The sequence below is a fragment of the Melopsittacus undulatus genome, chromosome 8 (genome assembly GCF_012275295.1).
Source record: "Melopsittacus undulatus isolate bMelUnd1 chromosome 8, bMelUnd1.mat.Z, whole genome shotgun sequence".
Classification (NCBI taxonomy): Eukaryota; Metazoa; Chordata; class Aves; order Psittaciformes; family Psittaculidae; genus Melopsittacus; species Melopsittacus undulatus.
In genome coordinates, this window is record NC_047534.1 from 8,413,840 (window position 1) to 8,436,107 (window position 22,268).

At 36.4% G+C, this 22,268-nt stretch overlaps 1 protein-coding gene across 1 annotated transcript in view; it reads left to right on the top strand.

Annotated features, from left to right (window-relative positions):
* The window catches only part of DNAH3 (dynein axonemal heavy chain 3), a 62,920-nt gene that overhangs the window by 11,035 nt on the left and 29,617 nt on the right, over positions 1-22,268 (top strand). Inside the window, exons 8-30 of the mRNA XM_031043984.2 lie at positions 646-841; positions 2,129-2,308; positions 2,694-2,830; positions 2,983-3,088; positions 3,662-3,840; positions 4,563-4,747; positions 6,045-6,168; positions 6,743-6,896; positions 8,584-8,728; positions 9,001-9,212; positions 9,534-9,625; positions 10,067-10,181; positions 10,765-10,881; positions 12,135-12,314; positions 14,074-14,210; positions 14,903-15,104; positions 16,015-16,107; positions 16,408-16,518; positions 17,886-18,000; positions 18,392-18,590; positions 19,961-20,069; positions 20,403-20,516; positions 21,656-21,832. Coding sequence (XP_030899844.2) covers positions 646-841; positions 2,129-2,308; positions 2,694-2,830; positions 2,983-3,088; positions 3,662-3,840; positions 4,563-4,747; positions 6,045-6,168; positions 6,743-6,896; positions 8,584-8,728; positions 9,001-9,212; positions 9,534-9,625; positions 10,067-10,181; positions 10,765-10,881; positions 12,135-12,314; positions 14,074-14,210; positions 14,903-15,104; positions 16,015-16,107; positions 16,408-16,518; positions 17,886-18,000; positions 18,392-18,590; positions 19,961-20,069; positions 20,403-20,516; positions 21,656-21,832 — 3,379 coding nt within the window. The remainder of the gene's footprint in view (positions 1-645; positions 842-2,128; positions 2,309-2,693; positions 2,831-2,982; positions 3,089-3,661; positions 3,841-4,562; positions 4,748-6,044; positions 6,169-6,742; positions 6,897-8,583; positions 8,729-9,000; positions 9,213-9,533; positions 9,626-10,066; positions 10,182-10,764; positions 10,882-12,134; positions 12,315-14,073; positions 14,211-14,902; positions 15,105-16,014; positions 16,108-16,407; positions 16,519-17,885; positions 18,001-18,391; positions 18,591-19,960; positions 20,070-20,402; positions 20,517-21,655; positions 21,833-22,268) is intronic.

Genomic DNA, 22,268 nt, shown 5'->3' on the forward strand with positions numbered 1-22,268 from the left:
TGATTTACGTGAAGCTCCCTTTTTAAAACCGATCTTAGTCTGAGATCACACTAGTCCCAATAGCAAGGCTGCCAAAACAAGGGGGCTAGCGAGAGGAGAGGAATAAACATCTGCGTGCTGAAACGGCTGTTGAAATGCAAGAGTGCTTGTACATGACTAAATAGGAATAAACTGACTATGAATGAATGTAGACTGGAAATTAGAAGGTTTCTACCCGTGAGAGGGTATAAAAACAGTGACAGGAAACCTGACTTCTTTAATAATGGAAACTGATCAATTTAAGAAAGAGATTATATGAGGTAATTGCCCATGATATAAGGTGACTGCATTCTGCCACCTGAGAGCTCTTCCAAACTTAAGTTTACCATTTAATGCTAATAATTTAATATCATCACTAGTATTTTGTCTACTAATATTAATATAAAATAATAGTAGGGGTCCTTTGTAACAAGATTACTTAGCTTAAAAGCTCTGGTTTCCTCTGAGTTCTGGTAGGTACAGTTTTGTTTGACATCTAGATGACAGTTCTCTGCTAGCCCTTTGAATTTTGCTCATTCTTTGAGTAATATCTGAGCTTAGATTTCATTGTAAGGAGCAAAGTAAGACTAAGATGCTTTTAAAAACTTTGTTAATATTTCATTGTAGCTGGATCCCAACTTGTGCATCCATTTTCCATGATCAGAAAAGAGAGTGGCTTCATTTTGCTCCTAAAAATGACTGTGATTCTTCTGAGCAAGTTGAAAGCTATTTTTATTCAGTGGCAAGTCTGATGTCATTACAATTACGTGAGATGGTTGTTAACTCCTTAGAAGATCTTCTTGCATTTTTTATGATCCACAAGGTATATGCTGTTAAGTATATCTATAATTTTCAGTATTACATAGATATAATAATTCATCTAGCCATAAATTGTGATGTTCTTTGAAAGCTAAAATATCCCAGATAGCTCTTGCCTCCATAAGAAAGGGCTGGGTTTTTCAAACAGTTGTGCATACTAGCAGATTTTTTCTGCATTGCCGAGAACTACCTACTTGAATAATTTGCAGGCTTGGGGTTGCAACTAGCTGTTTATAGTTTCCAACTCTTATCTTGAGAGCTGTACATAACACACGTTTTGCTGAAACCACATGAATAGAATTGTAGATTCATAGAATAGTTTGGGTTGGAAGGGACCTTCAAAGATCATCTAGTCCAACCTCCCCTGCAATAAGCAGATTAATCCCATTTGAAGTCAAAAGTGTGCATAGTCATACATGTAACCCTTGACAGAAGTAATTTCTGTATGCGGTTTCAGTCTATACCAAATGAGTAGCTTGTATTATTTCAAGTAATGCACATGATTATAATAATAATTATAGTAATACACTGTGAGAATTTTTACAACTGTTTTGGCTATGATAAAGTTGCCTTGGTGGAAATGAGTACTTTAAATCACCCAGAAGCTACCATGATAGACAAGCCAAACATATTTAAACAGAATAAATGTGGCAGATTAAATACCGCATTACAGCCAGAGGATCACACCTTATACTGTATGCTGTCAAGCCTCATGCTAAGCCTTGCATCTGAGTGATGATTGTGTTGGTGATGGTTGGGTTTTTTTTAGGGTTTTTTCGGTCTTGTGGGATAGTTTTGAGGTTTTGGTGTTTTTTCTGTTTTTGTTTATTGCTATTGTTGTAAATCATTATTGTGTCTACATGGCAAGTTTAGTTGTGGACTCAAAGTCAATTTGAGAATAAGGCAGTTCTCACTACCATACAAGGTAGATAAAAAAGATAAAATAAGGCAACAGGGTCTTGTATTTGAATCTAGATTTTATTTCTGATAGACCTTATGGATGCATTTTTGTTCTTCATGGTAATTAGTGCTTTACTTCTGTTCCTTAAGGGAAGATCAAGGCAATTAGGCCTAAATCCAGTTTCTGAATTCCACCTTTTATAGATTCATTTAGGATTTGGCATCTTGAAATTTAGTGTATTGGGGCATCGATGTTTTGAATAAAAATCAGGGTAGAATATCTCATTGGTGCTACGTAGTTAAGAGATTTGGAGGAGCTTGACTCTCTTAAAAATTATTATAGGTATAGCTGATTTCTTTGACATGAACAATTTTAATTCCTTTCCCTAAGGATGGAAGTGATTTTCCAGAACCATATCAAGAACTGCAGTTCTTTATACCTCAGATACTAATAGTCAAACTTCATGTGGAAGACCCCAAGATTGTCTTTGAGCCACCTTTGAAAGAATGTTGGGATTTAATCAGTCATTGCTTCAGGGAAATCCGGCGTAGTGCTGAGGAACTTCCAAAGGTACTGGATAAGTTATAACTGCATACAAAATACCATATGAATAAAATATGTCTATGATATATAAATGAAGCAGAAAGCTGACAAATAAAAGATAAAGGTGAGGGCTGTGTATCATGAATTGTGTGAAATTCTGTGATTGTAGATGATAGCATAGGAATTGTTCTTTTTCAGAGTCAAGCTTTATTAAAGCCCTGATTTGATTTTCATATAGTGTTCACAAGCAAACTATTAATGTAATCAAATATTAATTATGAATCAGAGCCTTTTCACATTAAAGTGTATTTTTATGAAATAATGTTTTTGAAGTGGTGGGCAAATGGGTAATAGAGCACCTTATTTCCTTTATGGTATGCATAATTACAGTATTTGCAATGGTTCCCTTTAGGTAGAAAGACTTCTGTTTCCAGAATTAAAAAGAGATGATCTCATTCTCCATACAGTCAAACCAGATGAATCATTATTTTTAGACTATGTGAACAAACTTGAGAAGATCTTTGAGAGCAACATACTTGGTCCACAGAAGTAAGTTTTGGCTGTTAACTCTGTTGCCCATCCAAACCCTCAGATTCGTAACACTGTCCGTTTGACTCAAACAATTTGAGTTGATTTTTTTCTTATAGAGAATCTTCACATTGGAATCTTATGGGGGTTTTATGTGATTTTCTGTGTTTAAGGTATTTAAACGTGTACAGAAAATATAGCAATCTTTTGAATGGCAACGCACAGCAAGATGTCACAGATTTCTTGCAAGGAGATTTTTCTTTAGAAGATTTAAGTGAGGTAATTATGTAACTGACAACTTCTACATGTTGATACAGCAGCTAACACATCACACTTGACTTCCTAATCCATTGCCTAAAGAACTCCTATTCAAATCACTTGTTTCTCCCTTGGGAATACTAGGGAAGCCATCTCAATTTACATAGCTCCTTACTGTAGGGTTGCTGTGCAAATGTAGAAAGAAGTTTCTTTAGGGCCACCTTCTATGGGTTTTGCTGGGTCTATACTAGAAGTCCAGTGGAAGGCTTCCCAAAATATTCAGTGAATCTGCAGCTTGCTGGTCTTTTGACTTTCTTGTCCTTAGTAAGTCCTGTCTACTTTTATTATCTGCATACCTGAGTTAGCCTATGGCAAAATACTTCTTTAGGCAACTTGTGGTATTCCTTAATATGGCATATTGTTGAGCAAAATTTTCAGCCATGGAATCTGAGCTCTAGAAAGATAAAAAGTAGTTGCTCCTTCTTCTGTTTGGAATATTTAATCAATTTGCTGGATGGGAAGTTATTAGTTGTTTAGTATTTTTCATCTATGCCTTTAAGGAAAAATAACAAATGTATTATTTTCCATTTGTAGAAGATTGACAGCTTTACAAAGCTGAAAAGAGAGATTGCTTCCATGCATGTCACTGTTCCTCTAGCCATGTTCTGTCTGGATGCTTTACAGCTGAATGAGGAACTCTGCAGTCGGACCCAGAATCTTAAGGATAGATTGATTGAATTTGAAGTCACAGTAAACAGAGAGTTAAATGAAAGGTATGTGTTGTAAGCATGCATGATTCTTGCTGTCTGTGTGTGTGGACTGGTGCTGTAAATCTGTGAGTGAGATAAATTTCTACACCTGCTGGGTTTCTAGTACTCACCAGACATGCAAGGACACCAAAGTGGCTGTTCAACAGGAACAGAAATACTTGTAAATAAATATCTAACATGGTCTGTATAGGCTGTATGTAGATATTAGACTGGAAAAACATCCTTGTTCTTTCCTCCTTTACTGACCTAGGATTTGGGTTGAGGTCCTTGCTTCCCCTGCTGGTGTCTAACTAAAGCTACATGAAGAATGAACTATGCAGCTGCGTTTGTCTTGTTCCTGACATTCTTTTTCCTTTTTTTTTTTTTTTTCCTTTTTTTCTTCTTTTTTCTTGGGAACAAAATTCTAAACCTGTAGGAAGGAAACACTAATATGCTGTTCATTGTAATTTGAAACCAATTTGCTAATCATTCTATTATATATAAACTCTCATGAAGAGAATATATAAGCATATATATTATTATAGATACATAAACTTATATAAAAATACATATAACAACCTAACTGATTGTACAGAGTAAAATAGCATCCTTTATAAATGCCTGTCTGAATAGTTACTTTATGAAGAAATTTAATATTCTTCTTTAAAAGACAATTTCATTAACAAGACCTTGTATCTCTCTTCACTTATGATCCAAGTGATGTGTTTGTTTTCTTCTTGTTGTAGAATTTGCGGTGAATATAACTTGATTGCAGGGAGAATGAATGAGCTGCCTATGAACACTGTAGAACTAGTGGAGTACGATGCATACTTAAAGAAATCCAGTGAAGTTACTGTTGTCAAACTGAGACAGGAGGTAGCTGAAGCAGCACGCAGAATGGAATTCCTCATGGATTATGCTTTTCTTTCTGGTATGTCTCAATTACAGAATAAAAAAGTCTCCATATGAAAATATTTATATATAGGTATTAGGCTCTGCATGCATAAATGTTGTATCTTTTAGAATGCTAATGGAAAGCTCCAAAACAGGCAGAAACAAAGTTTCAAGAATTTAGTAAAGACCAAAATGTACCAATACAGGAAGGAATGGTTAGAAATAGCATACAGCACAGACAGTACTTTTTTTCTGTGGTTTAGAGAATGTCTAAGATATTGTCAGATTGATGTAATGTTATCTGTCCCACTGGTGTTACACCTTTACATTATTCAACAATAAGTCTTGAGTGAAATACCATTTAAAAACCCATGTCTTGAAGACTCTAGGACAGCTTTTGGGAAGTACAAAAGTGAGAACTTGCATCTCTGCAGTTGACTATTAGATCAGGGGAGGCATTTTGTTGTTTTGCTACCATGGTTTGTTGTTCTTGGTTAATACAAAGATTATTTGCCAAGATGCAAGAAGCATCTGTAGAAGTTGCGTTTAGTTTGCACTTCTGATATTATTTGCCATGCATAAAACTGAAGAGCAGTTATTTATATGAATGCTTACCCATCTTAGTGGCAGGATGATCCTTGCTCCTTAAGGAGAATACAGTATCAGATCAGACAGGGTTAGAAACAATTAGGATATGCCATGTTTATTACAATTTATTTATTATAAAAATTAGTATGTGTATGGAAGCCAGAGCATTTTCTATTATATTTAGCACTGGAGTGTTTGCATATGCAGTATTTCATAATTGTATTTTTTTGTAACTGGATTTATAGGCACTTGTCCTGCAGTTAGTTATAATGAGCTAAGTGCAATGAACAGACAAATATGATGATGGAGATATCTGCTCAATATAGTTATTATTCTCTAGCTTTCGTGAATAACTCAGCATTCACACATTATGCACTAAAAATGGTCTAAACTTTACTTTCATCTGCCTTAGGTAGGTATATTATACATATTTACTTAGGAATGATCTGTCTCTGTGTGTAGTTGAACGGAATTAATATTCTTGCTAATTTTCTCGCCTAGCTAAGGTCTTATTCAGAGAATTTTACATTATTTACTTGATTTTAGATTTTTACTATTAATCTAACTTGCTTGAGGGAACAGTTCACTTTTCAGTGAAGATAATTCAGCCAGCAGCTTGAAATGTGTAGCTTCTTAGACAGCTTATTCCTAAATGCAGTTGTAACTATTTTCCTTACTCTTCACAATGGTCATTCTATTGGGTCATTGGTTAAAAGGTATTTTCTGAAAGATGTTTTTTATTTCAGATGATGACATACACCTGAATAGCACAGTTTTCCATTGGCCTAATGAGATTGAGACAATCTTTGATAACAGCAGATACGAGTTGTCTAACAAGAGGAAGCATATGGAGAAGGCTTTGCTTGAAAGGTATGGTGTTAAGACATTTTCTTTCACTGGGTATTTTTTAAAGAAAAGAAAAGTCTCGATATCAATAAAAGGGAAATAATGTCAAAAAAAGGCAAACTTGGAAGGCAGCTGAGAAAGTAAGAAATAAACCTTTTTGTAGTATTATGGAAATTTCAGGAAAATACTGTTGTTGAGGGTGGATTAGAATATTCCTACACTTAAATAGGTCTTAGAGGAGGAATTAAGGATGTTGCTAGAATAGTAATAATTTTTATCTTCGTATGTTGCTTAGTACAGCATTGCAAATAATTTTGTTAGATTATTTTCACTCTTCCTTTATTTCCTCTAGGTAGTAAAGATAGCAAATACAAGTGAACTAAATCAATTAGTAGTTTTGAAAAAGATCCTTGAAATCTAATCCTATGAACTGCATAGTATTGATATAACTGATCAGTGAGTTTTCACTGGCATCTGTATCTACTTTAGTATTGAGAACAGATTTCATTTGACAGTGCCTGTTACAATTAATGGAATACTTGAAACCTGAAGAGGAATGAAACAGGACATCATATTACCTTAGCTATTTTTACCTTAGGTGTTCTCAATTTGAGGAGACTCTTGAAGGTTATAATAGAGAAGTAGAAAGCTTCAAAAAGCGGGGTATGATGACCACAGAAGAAATGAAGAACAACACTGAGAAATTTAAAGAGTTAAATAAGAATCTAGATAATGCACTAACAGAATATGAGGTTAGTATTTATTAGTCAAATATGGAGTGGGTTGCAATGTGCTGGATGAGCTGAAGTTTGGTTCCTGCCTTTGTTGTTTTCAGGGTTTGGGCCATATATTATCAATATGGCTTTAAAATTTCCAAATTCAAAACCATGTGGCAGATATCTTCTTGTCCCTACATGCTGAATTGTCCCTACATGCTGAATTGGCCCTACTGCTGAGTTGAAGAGGAAATTTCCTGGGGGAAAAAAGTTTAGTTTAAAATTGAAATACTGAATTTCAGTGTTTCCAAGCAGTAAGTAATAGGATGATGCTATTCATGGAAACAGGTTTTTTCTGTCAGTGATGGCAGGACTGGAATTATGGAGGAGTGACATTTTCCCTGAACCATGCTTTGTGCTGCTGCAGCTGTTTTCAGTCCCCCTACTTGTCCTGTAATTAAAACCAAATGTGTTTTGACTGGGTGTATCATTTCCAGAAGTTGCCTATAGGTATTAAATATATGTTAGATCACAGAAAGGGATGTTTCAGATGCTAGATGATCAAGATTCCTTAATTCTAGTCAGGGCTCTCCATCTGGTGTACTGTGTGTTTCTAGGTTGAATAGTTTGTCTTAGTTGTGCCTCTGCTCTGAGAACTCTGAGAACAGTTACCTTTGAGAGATCTCACAGATGTTGTGAGGCTTAATTAATGTTGTAAATCATAGACAATGAGCTTTCAGCATATATGGAGCCTTAAGGATCAAGATTTTAATTAAGTCCTGCTCAAAAGAGAAAATTGAGCCAATTAAATGAGTTCAGGAGTTAGAAAAATTGCTAGTCCTACATATCAACACTAAAACCGATTTAAAGGTGTCCAGTATATTTAATTAGTGTGAGTTAAGAGCACTGATATGTTGCTATAGGAAGATCAGAATAAGTAATCAAATTTCTTAATACTTGATCACAATGAGGGCTGTATCCACACGAATTACATGACAATGAGCTTAGAGGATACATGAAGTTAAAAATTATCTTGGAATGAGGATCCTTACATTTCTTTGCCTGCATCACACACTGAATGATTGAAAGTTTTCTGTAAGGTCTGTTTGCACTATAAAAGCGCAGCCCGAAACTCAGTCTGAATTCAGTATTTTTATTTCAGACAGCCTTTCTCTGTGCTTACCTCCCTACCTGTAACATGAAGAAGGGAGTACTTTTTTTAATCTAAATCTTTGCACATTGATTTATACAGTAAAGTCTTTTGGAAGAAAGACCATATCTTACCATGAATAAGCACAGCACAGCAATTAATATCTGTTTTGGTTGGTGCTCCCAGATGTTTCTGTAATAGGAAAAAAAGCCAATCACAAGTAAAACCAATCCCTGTAAGCCTATATGACTGAGGAGCTTACATCCAGATTTCAAAGTGAGTTGGTAACCTGTGAGCCTTGGTTTCACTGAATACCATGGTATATTATCTTTTCCTAAAATATATGCAGATTTTTTAATTATTTGAGTAATAAAAGATACCAATGAATAACTAGGGGGGGGGGTTCAAGATCATCATTACCTTATTTACCTAGAATTCATAGGCACAAATCTACAAATCTGCCTGGCTTTATGACATGTAAAAAAATATATTCCATACTTCCTATTTAAAAGTTTAAAAAAGTCAGATTTTTTTGATGGAAAGAAGATTATTAGTTTTTTTCCTCTCTTAAAGGCTATTAATAAAGAAGAGGAGTTACTTCAGTTGACCAAGAGTCAGTTTCCTCTACTGCAAACTGTAATTGCAAACAAACAACCCTTTGAGCAACTTTGGACAACAGCATATAGTTTCCATACCAAATCTGAGGAGTGGATGAATGGTGAGGCATTGGTGTTCATTGATGAAACGTGTAATTTTCTGTTAGTTAAGTAGAAGCTGAAAGTTTCATTAGTTGTGAGAAAATAGTTTTCAATAAATAAATGCCGTTAAGCAGTGTGAAACAGTTGTTGACTTGGATTTTGCATTAAAATAATTTTTGTAACATGATTGATTTCCAGTTAAAAGAGAATGATTATAAATACCAGTAAATAAGCCACCCTGGAAATCTTGGGCTGATGTATCTGCTGTGCATTTTTATACTGTTGTATTCAGGATCAATCCAGATGTTGAATGCTGAAGAAATTACTGAAGAAATTGGAAATATGTGGAGGACTATGTACAAGCTCACTAAGAGTTTTCCAGATCTGCCTCAGCCTAGACGCTTAGCAGAAACTATGAAATTTAAGCTTGATAAATTTAAACTGCATCTTCCTGTCCTGTCAGTTGCCTGCAATCGTGGAATGAAGGAGAGACATTGGGAGCAGGTACTTTAAACTCTGCTGTAACCATGGGAGTATTCTGCCACAGGAACTGACAGTATGCACTATTCCGTATATTCCATTCTGTGAAATACATTAATACTTCTGTATTACACAATAGGAAGATCCTTTATCCTGTCACATGATAGATCCAGTTTTGGAATCTGTAATGGTACAGGCAGAATCTTCATTGCTTAATAATTTATGGTGGAAAAGCAAATTAGGGAGGTGTATTAATACTTCCTTAGCATTTATTTCCTGTTGCTTGAGAAGTTTGCTAAAAGCATGCATCCTAATAATACAGTTTATTTTTTACTTTATTTTCAGATTAGTGAAATTGTAGGATGTGAGATCAAACCTGATGAAACTACTACTCTTAAAAACATACTGGATTTTGGACTCTCAAAATATATTGATAAGTAAGAAGCTGACTTTTAGAATTTAGAATTCTCACTTTTTAGGCATTGTATTTCTTATGTCAGATACCAAATATTAGTGTGTCTGGGGTTCTTTGTGTGCTAAAAGTACATGTTATAAACTTAAGTCTATTTTTATCAAGCTATGGATAGAACTCTCAGTTGTTGTGGAGCTCAGAGGTACCAAAATCTAGAGTCTTATTCCTAAACCACTTATTTTGCACATTTAGAAATTTATGTCTGTATCTATCTTCAAATTAATATTAGTATCTCTAACTTGGTGAGCCTAAAAGTCTAAAAATATTCCTTTAAATAAGAGTCTATGATATATTAACAAATTCGCATGAAAGGTAGTCTTGATACGCAGCTCTATCTACAACTGCTTCTTTTGGCTCTTCAGCTGTGTTGCAAAACATTTCAAAAATGTGTTTCATTTCAATTTAGGCTGGAACCTATTGGAGCAGCTGCAAGTAAGGAATATTCCTTATCAAAAGCAATAGACAGAATGAAACAAGAATGGGCTAACGTGCAGTTCAGTCTCATGAACTACAGGGATACTGTGAGTAAACACCAAATCTATATGCATATATTGTGGAAAAGAACTACTCTGACTCTGAATGACAATTGAGAAATAATAGAGGGAGTATTAGAGGCTGATTCGTTGTGGTATGATGGAAAGTGGTATTATATCCCAGAGCCTGGCCAAATACATATATTGCTATATAACCTTATATTTGGACCTAAGTATCTGGATAACTTGTGATCTCAACATATTCATCCTAACAAATCTGTAAGCCTGTGAGCTACTCTAATATCACAAGGGAAGCTGGACTGGTAATGAAATTTTAACTTGCCCAGAAGAAACAGGAACCACAGTGCAAAAGATTGAGTCAGAAGTCACAGCATCCCTGGCTAGCCTCCCATTCACAAAACAACTTATCTCCTGACCTTTGACACAGAGATTTATAGTACATATATTTCATATCCTCAAACATGTTGCAGGCTTTCTCAATGCCTTGCTACTTTCCTAGATTCAAACGTCATAGAGAAGGGGGAAACAGGAAGTTGAATGAGTGTGAGGGTGAAGAGTAGTGAAATAAAGCAACTACTATTTGCCTTGTCAAAATGTGATGTATTTACAGGACACCAAAATCCTGTCAGGAGTTGATGAGATCCAGCTTTTGCTGGATGACCACATTGTTAAAGTTCAGACAATGTGTGGCTCTCCCTTCATCAAACCAATGGAAGCTGAATGCCGGGTAAGGAAAAGCTGGTTTGAGCTTGCAAGTCTCATAATATGCTTTCCTGATGTGCTTTAAGATATTTTGGCATGATAAGAAGTTACATAGTTTTAAGCTGTTTCTAAGAACACACATTCATATTTTTCTTCAAGAGCTTTGAATTTTAATGGTTTCCAGAAAAACGTATGTAAAGCTTGCTTTACAGCTAAAGAAATTTGCTAATCTAGGCATTATAAACATCAGGTTTCTGTTGAATGTCTGGGGAATGGGTCAGGTATTTAAACAAATCCTGCTGCATTGTGTAAAAAGACATAGGTCTGTCAGTTATAAGAGACAATTTATTTCTAATCCCCTCGTATTGTCCCTAGAAGTTTCAAAGTCTTTTTAGCTGTCCTAATATTTTGTGAGCATGTGGTCTTTGTTAAAGATAAAGAATTTCTAATAGGAAGGCTATGCAGAAAGCAGACTTCTTTCCCATGTATTAAATACCACTTTTTCTGGCCCAGTAGTGATGGCTTGTAAGCAATGCTAAGACCTAAATGCTATTATTTCCTGTGGATTTTAGCCAAATTGTAGGTAAAGCTGAGTTCTACTATCCAGTAGAGCTGGTGAAAAGAAAGGGAATGGTTAATACAGAGCTATCTTAACAGTCTCCATGTACCTCTTGCAGAATAATAAACAATACAGGCTGACTCTGTTTTCTTCCTGCAATGTATTCCCTTTCATATCTCTTACACTGTAGACTGTCAAAGTCACAAAAGCAATGCTGTCTGAAATCTTTATTCAGAAAGAATCTTTCTCTTATTTTTAAAACAGATTTGTTCTGCTGGAGTTGCATGAAATAGCTTTGTTAGGGGTCCAAAGATTAAGCCGACTCTTTATAGGGCCTGTGAATTGACGTTTACTCAGTTTGCTGAATAACTTATAAAGCTTTTATCCTTTCATTGTTGATAAGATGGAAAGCACACAAGTAGAATTAAAAGAAGATATTCTAGCTTGACATACTGCTCATCTCTACTTCTTAAGCAGGTCTCTCACAAATTACTGTAAAAAGTGCTAGCAAAAGAATGAATCTGTTGTTTGTAAGAAATATTCAGATGTTTATTAGTGTTGGGAGTTTCTTAATAAGTTTCTCCGTCCTTTAAAATTGTTCTTTTTTTTTTATTATTTGTTTGTTTCCTTTGAAGCCAAGCAACTTGTGCTTTTTGATTCCTCAGTGTAGATTGTATCTTGATAGAATTTTGCTTAAACATTTAATGTTTCCATTACAGGCTTGGGAAGCTAAACTGTGTTTAATACAAGATATTCTAGGTAGCTGGTTAAAATGTCAGGCAACATGGTTGTATTTGGAACCAATTTTTAGTTCAGAAGACATTATAGCTCAAATGCCTGAAGAGGGCAGAAAGTTTCGGATTGTGGATTCATATTGGAAGGACATTATGGCACAAGTGGTAAGTGCTTGCCTTTAATCAAGCATGTATTATTATGCATATCTGGTAACATGATTATTACTATCATGAAGATATACAGGCTTTTCTGGAGTTAGATACTCGTATTTAAGTTGCAAGAAGGTATAATGTGGCATGGAAAACCCTTACTAAAGCCCACCAATATCTAATCTTGCAGTAAAAGTGATTGATTATATCATTATTGCTTCCAGCTTTCTTCTTTGGATACAGTTAGATTTTGCACTTGACTTTTAAGCAAAATAAAATATATCTTTTGCTTAAATTATTATTGCAATAAATGGATTTTTTTGCATATTATTTTTCTCTTATATGTGGTGGCATGGTTGTTTGAAACTTAGGTGAATGTGTACTGAGATGGCAATGTGTCAGGATAAGATAATGGGGATTGCAAGTGCAATTGGCTATCCTGTTAAGTTCCCTAACTGAGAAGTTGGGTAAGAGGACACTACTTGGTAGTGTGAGCTGAGATATTTGTCAAAAAAACATTTGGAGTGTGTAACTGTGTGATAAAGGTATTGAAATAATAGAACTAAATAGAAGTTGAGACCTCTCTCAGACTCCATCAATGAAATTCAGAAATAGGTGTATTCTTTCAAGTTAAGAGGAATGTTATCAGAAATTAAATATGTAACCAAGATGACAAGAACAGAGAATAATTGTCATAGAATCATAGAATAGTTAGGGTTGGAAAGGACCTTAAGACCATCTAGTTCCAACCCCCTTGCCATAGGCAGGGACACCTCACACTAAACCATGCCACCCAAGGCTCTGTCCAACCTGGCCTGGAACACCGTCAGGGATGGAGTATTCACAGCTTCCCTGAGTAACCCATTCCAGTGCCTCACCACTCTTACAATAAAGAACTTCTTCCTTATATCCAATCTAAAATTCCCCTGTTTAAGTTTGAACCCATTACCCCTTGTCCTATCACTACAGTCCCTAATGAAGAGTCCCTCTCTAGCATCCTTGTAGGCCCTCTTCAGATACTGGAAGGCTGCTATGAGGTCTCCACGCAGCCTTCTCTTCTCCAGGCTGAACAGCCCCAACTTTCTCAGCCTGTCTTCATATGGGAGGTGCTCCAGTCCCCTGATCATCCTTGTGGCCCTCCTCTGGACTTGTTCCAACAGTTCCATGTTCTTTTTATGTTGAGGACACCAGAACTGCACACAATACTCTAAGTGAGGTCTCATGAGAACAGAGTAGAGGGGCAGGATCACCTCCTTCGACCTGCTGGTCAAGCTCCTTTTGATGCAGCCCAGAATACGATTGGCTTTCTGGGCTGCGACCACACACTGCAGGCAGCTCATGTTCATTTTTGCATCGACCAACACCCCCAAGTCCTTCTTCGTAGGGCTGCTCTGAATCTCTTCTCTGCCCAGCCTGTAGCTGTGCCTGGGATTGCTCCGACCCAGGTGTCATGTACTGTGGCTCTGTTTAACAGAAGTTATTTGGGAATGGAGAAAAATGTAACACGCTCAATAAACAAGAGCAACTAATAAAGATTTTAACTCCTGTGGATATTTTCTTGTTGCATTATTGTCTATAAGGTTCAAATGGGTAAAAATGACAGTCTGCAAAGCAAAACTGTCAAATAATGCGTACATATTTAATAACATGGAGGCACACTACAAAGAAGAGTATATAGCATTTTAGCCTCCTGCAACATATGTGATTGATGATAATTATTTTAATGTACAAACCTACTGCAAGCAGTTTCTACTGTGTATTTGTTTTTACAAAGGTGAAGAGCACAAAGGTACTTGTAGCAACTGAACAACCCATGATGTTAGAGAGACTTCAGGAAGCAAATGCCCTCTTAGAAGATATTCAAAAGGGTTTGAATACTTACTTGGAGAAGAAAAGATTATTTTTCCCAAGGTAAATTAATTAAACATGCCTATGTTAGAGAGAAAAAGCCAGAAGTTCTTTCAAACCATCTCTATTGAACTGAAAAGTCTCATTGTATAAATATGTGGGGGACAGTCACAGCAACAAAAAATGAAAACCTGTTCTTTTCTTCAGACATAATTAGTTTGCCTCAGCTCCAGTTGAATTTGCGATGCAATAGGCAAGTAGGCAAAGGTGGGGAGGCAAAATCTGTCTAGCACAGTGTAAACTTATGATTAGAAAGACATTATCACTTATAGGACATTTTTAAAGGAACTTGCTACTTTCCCATGGCTGATTTGCAATTACTTCTCTGCTCTGTCCTCCTTAGTTGTGCAGAGGTATGTGATGCGTAGGAGTTATATATGATTATGAAGAATAGAATTCTATGTTTTTACAAGGTACTTACTGGCTGCATAGATATATATGGGTTTTCCTTTATGAGTTTGAGAACCCCTCTTTCTTCCTCTGCATAAAATGATTATATTGAAATTCTGAAAAAATAATGTGATGAGTTTTGTAATGTTCAAATTTGCTTAAGACAAAGGATTTGAGATAATAATTTCCTCTCTGTTATACTAGTGTCTTAAGCAACATAAAACCAATTCTGTCTATCTTGCGTTAATTAATAACAAGTTTGATTACTTGAAAGTGCATGGTCATTAATTGTACTTTTCTGACAGATTCTTTTTCCTGTCTAATGATGAGCTGCTTGAACTACTGTCTGAAACAAAGGATCCCCTTCGAGTGCAACCACATTTAAAGAAGTGTTTTGAAGGAATTGCTAAACTGGAATTCATAGACAAGCTGGAGATTGTAGGCATGATCAGTTCAGAGAAAGAAATTGTTCCTTTCATAGACAAAATCTATCCAGCGAATGCAAAAGTAATTAAAAAATATATACATCTTTTACTATATGATGTTAAAGAAATACTTTGCTTAAAGTGTATGTTTTTGGCAAATGAAGTTTAAAAGACTTAAGATCACATCATGAGAGGTGTTTAGAAAGTGAGAGTGCAGACTGTTATTCTAGAACAAAAAGGATTTCCTAGAAAAAGGAGAAGATGTACCAAGTTTGTGGTAAATTCTTCTAGCCACTTTTCTGCACCTTTATACACCTACTACTTTTAAGATGCAGATAGATAAAGATGTATATACACACATGTATATAATCCAAGCTCTTTATATACGTATGTATCTAACATTGCACAGCATATCTGAAACAGAGAAAAATGAAGTAAATGATGGCTGGCAGTGAAGAATCAGAGCGTTAGTTCAAAAGGGATCTGAGTAGAAATAGTAGCATCATAAGTTTTCAAAAGTATCTCAGTTCCATCTTTTTCTGCTATTCTCAATATGAAGGTATGGAGCTGAATTGCTGTATAATAACCAAAAAAGGGATGAAAAGTGGGGCATGTTGTGATTTAACAGATACCCTTTTTCTCTTAATCCTCCAGGAGTAAAGCCTGGAGGAAAAATGCCCTGGGTTAAAATGATGAAGCTTGAGTGACCATGCAATCTGTAATCTGCATTTTTATCTGTGTTTATATGAAACGTATCCAGTTATTTCTTGAACTGGCTTGTCTTTAGTTAACTTGATTATGCCTGCGTTCAGACAGCGTTAAACTGCAGTACTACCTTTCAGAATTTGGGAAATTTCAACCTTTTTTCCTCCTATATACCACACCCAGATCAGTAGAAAGCATATTTAAGCATATTTCAAAAAAATTGTCTTTCAAGAGGAATATAATCAGGAAATGTGTATTGACTCTTAACTGGTTTTCTTTTTTTGAAGGGCATGGTAGAAAAATGGCTTTTGCAAGTAGAGGAAATGATGCTGGCCAGTATAAGACAAGTTATTGAAAATGGCATAGGAGGATATATCGAGGTAATTGTTCCTGAATTATAGAATGAAATAGATCTCACAAACAACTGTATGTGAACAGGTTGCTGAAATTCTTAGCCAGGGAAACTCATTTGAAGCTAAGCAGAAATCAGCTATCCTTGTTCAGGGGTACCAGTGTGATGTTTTAACTCTGAATGTCTTGAATAAAAGGTATTAAATCTTTCCATGTTGATTCTCATCTATTTACAGTGTGAGACATTTTGACAAGTAATTGTTATCAGTGCCTACAGTCTAATGTGTTTATACAACTTCCTGTGTCTGGCATGGGTCTTTTTGTTTAAGGTTCCTCGAAAAACATGGGTACTTCAGTGGCCTGGACAGGTGGTTATTTGTGTTTCATCCATTTTCTGGACAGAAGAAGTGTCTGAGGCTATAAGGAAAGGAACTTTACCAGTAAGATTTTCTTCTACCTTTGTATTTCTAAGCACTAAAATCTGACCAATTGATAAAAACGCCTTCTAGGAAAGAAGATCCTCACTCACACCGTATTGCAATTTACTCATATAATGTGCTTAATTTTGTGTTTCATTTTTTCTTGTGTCTTAGTGGGGGCTTATTCTCATTTACTTTGATGTGTATCAGAAGTCCCACTAAAGGAAATAGTATTACTTTATTTACAAGCAATACTGATGTAAATTAAAGTACCAAACAAAAAGGGATAGGCTGTTGTTAAACACTATGTATTTGGATTTGTAACTTCTCTCTTCACATGTGAAGCTTCATGGAAACATGGAGGCAGAAATTTCTCCTGACAGAATGACCCAGTTATTTGCTGGTTATTGCTAGGTTCTCCTGGTGATAAAAGGTGCAGCAGCCAAGTCTCTTATGTGTTTGTGGTGCCTCTGTCATCACAATGCTTTTAAGTATCACTTCATTGAGGCTAATCAAATGCATGCTCAAGTAATAGAAATAATTTCTGATTAATTCAGTAGGCTTATGTCTGATCCTTATGGAGCTAGGTGGATGAGGATTTATTTGGGAATTAATTCTGTCAACAGAGTGTTTGGGCTTCTCTTTAAAAGTGGAAATAGAAAAATTTTTATAAACTTTACATCAAATTTTAATATTTAACATTTTAATATTAGCTCTTTGTTTCTGGATCCTTACTGATTATCTTAGGTTTAACTTCCCTTTGTTATTTAATACCAGTTGAAGATCTTATTCCACATACCCAGTCGGAATTGAAAATATGTATTACTCTCAAAGAAAATATCCTGAACAATCCATAGCGTAATTAAAATGAGAAACAATCACAGAACAGCGAATCACAGGATAGAAGGGATCTGTTTACATCATGTAGTCCAACCCTTGTTTAGAGCAGGGCAGACTAAACCCGGTTGCTAATGGACTTGCTCTTGTATGCTCAAACCTCTCTTCTATGGGAGATCTGAAAACTGGAAGAGCACTCCAGATGTGGTGTCAGCAATGCTGATTAGAGGGAAGGGATCATCACCTCCTTTGTCCTGCTGGTAGTGTTGTTCCTAATGCAGCCAAGGATGCTGTTGCTTTTCTTAACCTCTGGGGCACACTGATGGCTTATGTTCACCTTGGTGTCCACCAGCATCCAGGTCCCGTTCTGCATTGCTGCTTTCCAGCTACTTGGCCACCAGCATGTACTGGCACATGAGGTTATTCCTTCCCAGGGAGAGGACTTTTCTTTTGTTGAACTTTGTGAGCTTCCTGTCTGCCTGTTTCTCCAGGAGCTTAGGAACTGCTAGCTACAGCATTACCTTAATGCCTATGTTCTGTTTCTGTGACAGGATTTCTTGGAGAAGAGCAATCAACAAATTGGGGACATTGTTGAGTTAGTGAGAGGACAGCTGTCCAGTGGAGCCCGGTTGACACTTGGAGCTCTGATTGTTATTGATGTGCATGGTAAATGTGCAGTTGCTGGTCCTTCTGTTACATCTGGGCAGTGCCGCTATCGTTAGTTGGGTGAACTATTTAAAAGATGCAGCTAAAATGCTTTCTCTAACTTGAAACAACTTTTACACTGTTCTTACACAGTGTCTTTGGGCAAATGCAGGTTGGTCTGTCATGCACAACTGTCTCCTGTCTGCTTAGAACAGGTACTGGAATCTGGGACAAATTAAGCTGATTCTCTGCACTAAACAAACACAGATTCTTTCCTAACATGAAAGCCAGCCTACTACTTTAAATGTTGATTTACATAGCTGTAAGTAAATGTTAGTTTACTTATAGGTTGTTTAAGTAAACTAACATAGAAGTGTTTATAGTCTGTGAAATAATGTCTCTTACTCTGCAGCTCGTGATGTGGTTGCAAAATTGGTTGAAGACAGAATCACAGATCTGAATGACTTCCAGTGGATTTCTCAGCTGAGATACTACTGGGAAGAGAAGGATGTAATAGTGCGAATGATTACAACAGAAGCCAAATATGGTTATGAGTATCTCGGCAATTGTCAACGTCTGGTTATAACCCCCCTAACAGATCGATGTTATAGGTAAAGTCATGTTGTCTGTGAATGATGTTTTAATTTTGGGGGCTAATCTGTATTTACTTTCTTCTGTCATAGTTAATAACTGTAGGCACCGCAGCAGCTAAGATTTTCCTGTAGGTTTTGGAGGCAAAACTTACATATCTTCTTTGCCCAAATATGATAAAATATTTACAATGTATAGGTTTCTACCCCATGTAATTGTTTGAAGAGTGAGAGTCTGTTGTGTCCAAGAATGTGCTTCTGAAAAGAGTTGTCAGATCATGATACTGGAACTGTAAAGAATTCTACAGTAGCACTGGTCAATTATTTTATTTGAAATAAGACATACAGGTAGCGTATGGCTACCTGTAAAATAAATGAGGTAATTAGAGAGCCTTTCACAGATGTGTGAATGCAGTTAGCTTCCTGTTTTCCACTTGCTTGTTGAAATCTTTCAAGGTTGAAGTATTTGAGAACATTTGGTATTTCACTTCTGGTGAGCCCTGGAGACACAGGTTATTTTAGATCTGAAGTTTAAAGAACTTGCTTTACAATATAACTAACTAGATACATGCTGAAGATGGAAAGATTTTATTGGCGCTCTGAGCTGTGAACTCACCATTGTGTACAAGGCACTTGTAGTAAAGTGCCAATGTTAGTGCCTATGCTGGCAAATACTTGGTCTTTTGGCATTGACAGTGGTGCTGAAGAGCCACGTGGCTGGTTCATTAGCTGTAAACTGGGATTGTTGTCATTAGGATTAGCTCAATCTAAACTAGGATTGTGCAGTTAGTTGTGCCAGATGTAGTTTCAGTGCAAGTAATGAGCAAGTAGAGTCAGTTGAGCACAATTTAACAGCTGCTTTTGCTGGCAAAGCCTTTGAACGAGGCTTTTATAAAATAATCACTCCGATGTTAATAGGGATCTCATTTTAGTTCGAAAATCACTTGGACAGCCCAGTGACTCCCAGGTTTCTGAAGCAACCTTCATGCTTTCTCTGCCATTTCTAGAGATTTAATTCATTTATAAAGCCAGCTTCAAGTTCTTGTCTTGAGGAGTACTGCTCGATGAAAATGTATGGTTTTGAGAACTCTGCCTTTTTGCTTATGGCACTGTGTGTTTGCTTGTGTAATTGAGGTTTATCCTCAACCAACGTGGATGCAGGTAATACAAAACATTGACATTCCTTGTAGGCCAAATGGGTGAATGTGAGCTTCCACAATTGGGAATCAGTTACAAGACAACATTGTTTTTTAGGGCAAGCTGCAGAGTCAGTAGGGAACAAGTAAATAATTTCCAGGGCAAGCTGTAGAGGAAAATACTTACACATCCCTTCACAAACAGTCTATCATTAAAGATTACAATTTCTAATGCCTGTGTTCTTGTTTATGTAGGACATTAATGGGTGCCTTGAAATTAAATCTTGGTGGTGCCCCAGAAGGACCTGCTGGGACTGGCAAAACAGAAACAACAAAAGATCTAGCAAAAGCACTAGCTAAGCAGGTACCAAAATATGAACGTCTTGTGTTGTTTATGTTTAGATATGTAGGTATTTCTTAAAATGCCATCCTTAAGCAAGTACTGCTTGTTCTGTACCTATTAGTTTATGGTCCAACTCGATGAGCTTTTAAGTTCATTTCCAATCTAAATGATTCCATTATTTTTTTTATTATTTGCAGAAAGAAGCACATATTTAGGACCATTTCTATATAGCATCCTAGTGTTGTAATCCAAAATTAGCAGTAATAATCCCTTCCCATTTTAGATGCTAAGAATTTTATAGTGGGCTTCATGTTAATACTGAGAGATGTTCTCTGTTTATTTTTTTTGTTGTAGTGTGTGGTCTTCAATTGCTCCGATGGTCTCGATTACAAGGCAATGGGCAAGTTTTTTAAGGGGCTGGCACAGTCTGGTGCATGGGCCTGCTTTGATGAGTTCAATAGAATTGAGGTAATGTTTTAACACAGCCAAATAAAATGATAAAGCTTTAATTTAAGGCACAAGAAGTTTCAGATTTAGACATGACAGCATTATTGCTAATTTTTCACCTTTTAGTTGTGGTGTAGCTACTGTGTTTCAATAATCATTGACACTGAGATAGATGCTCAGCTGCCTGCTGTAGGAGCACATGCCTATCTGTGCTGTGCTGCTGAAGTCTTGTGTTCAGTTATTTCAGCTGAAAAAAAGAAAGGTTTTGTACAATTACCTCTTTTGTATGTGACGCTCATTTGTAGGGAAAGAGCTGTTCTTCTCGAGAACCCAAACCACGGTTGTGGGGATGTATTATCTATGTTCAGCACAGACAGGCAAATCCCAGTGGAGGGATTCCTGTGATCACTGAGTGACCTGGTTAACTAGCTGTGTAACCACACACAGCTAATCCCTTCATCGATCTTACTCTGGGGTTTTGGTTTTTTTTTTTTTGGGGGGGGGGAGGTGTTTTTTTGGTTTTGATTTGTTCTTTGAATATGTTTTACTGTTACTCTGATGGAGTTAGATTTAAGTAAATACCAGTATATGTGAAAATTCTGTGAAGATCTAATTTGTGTGTTTGAGTATCATTAACACCTTAATTTCTCAATTTTTCTGCTGTAACTTGTTTCTTTTTTTAATGAATCCAGGTATTGGCATTCTTGTTTTCCAGTATTCTGTTACCTTGATACTTTAAAGCGCTGAGGATCTGCTCTAGGCTGCCTTACCCACTCTTTACATTTACTCTTACTGTTGGGCACTGAGTCAATCTTTCTGCAGTGGCTAAATTCTTTCTCATATGAGGTGAAAGGAAAGTGCTTTTGGAGGCCTCCAGAGGGAGTTCCTGTCCACCTAACTTAGATGTCTGTATTCAGACAAATGGTATTTCCCCGTGGGGTCTTTTAGAAGCCTCTGTTGATCTGTCTAAATTGGTGGAGTAGGGGCTGATGGCACTAACTTTCAGAAAGTCACTGTAATACGCAGCTAATATTTAAGCTTAGTTAGAAGACACAGAGTTATTTTCACCTGAAGGAATGCAATTATAGCTATCAATATATATAAACAAAAATATTGTCTCCAAGTGTCTTATGTTTTCCCATCTCTTCTGTCTGTATTAGGTTGAAGTATTATCTGTAGTCGCCCAACAAATACTTAGCATCCAGCAAGCTATTATTCGCAAACTCAAAACATTCATCTTCGAAGGGACAGAGATCTCTCTTAATCCAACATGTGCTGTGTTTATCACGATGAATCCTGGGTATGCTGGACGGGCAGAGCTGCCTGATAATCTGAAGGTAAATCTGGAATCCCGATTTCTTGTAGAAATTATACAGAATTTGCAACTTCTGGTTTATTGTAATAAGAAAAGGGATACATCATTCAAAAACCACACTGATGTGCTGGTTTTAGATGGGATGGTTCATTATCTTCATAGTAGCTAGCATAGGGCTACATTTTAGATTTGTGCTGGGAGCAGACTTGGTAATTCAGGGATGTTTTCATTATTCCCGAGCAGTGCTTACGCAGAGTCAAAGCTTTTTCTGCTTCTCATACCACCCACCAATGAGTAGGCTGGGAGTGCACAAGAAGCTAGGAGGGAACACAGCTGAAACCAACACAACTGATAATCTATTCAAGTGCATTCTGCTGGGCTTTTTGCTAAGCTTTAATGAGCGTTTAGGATCATACAAAATGTACAGGTGAAAGGTCTTAGTCTAATCATATTGATAC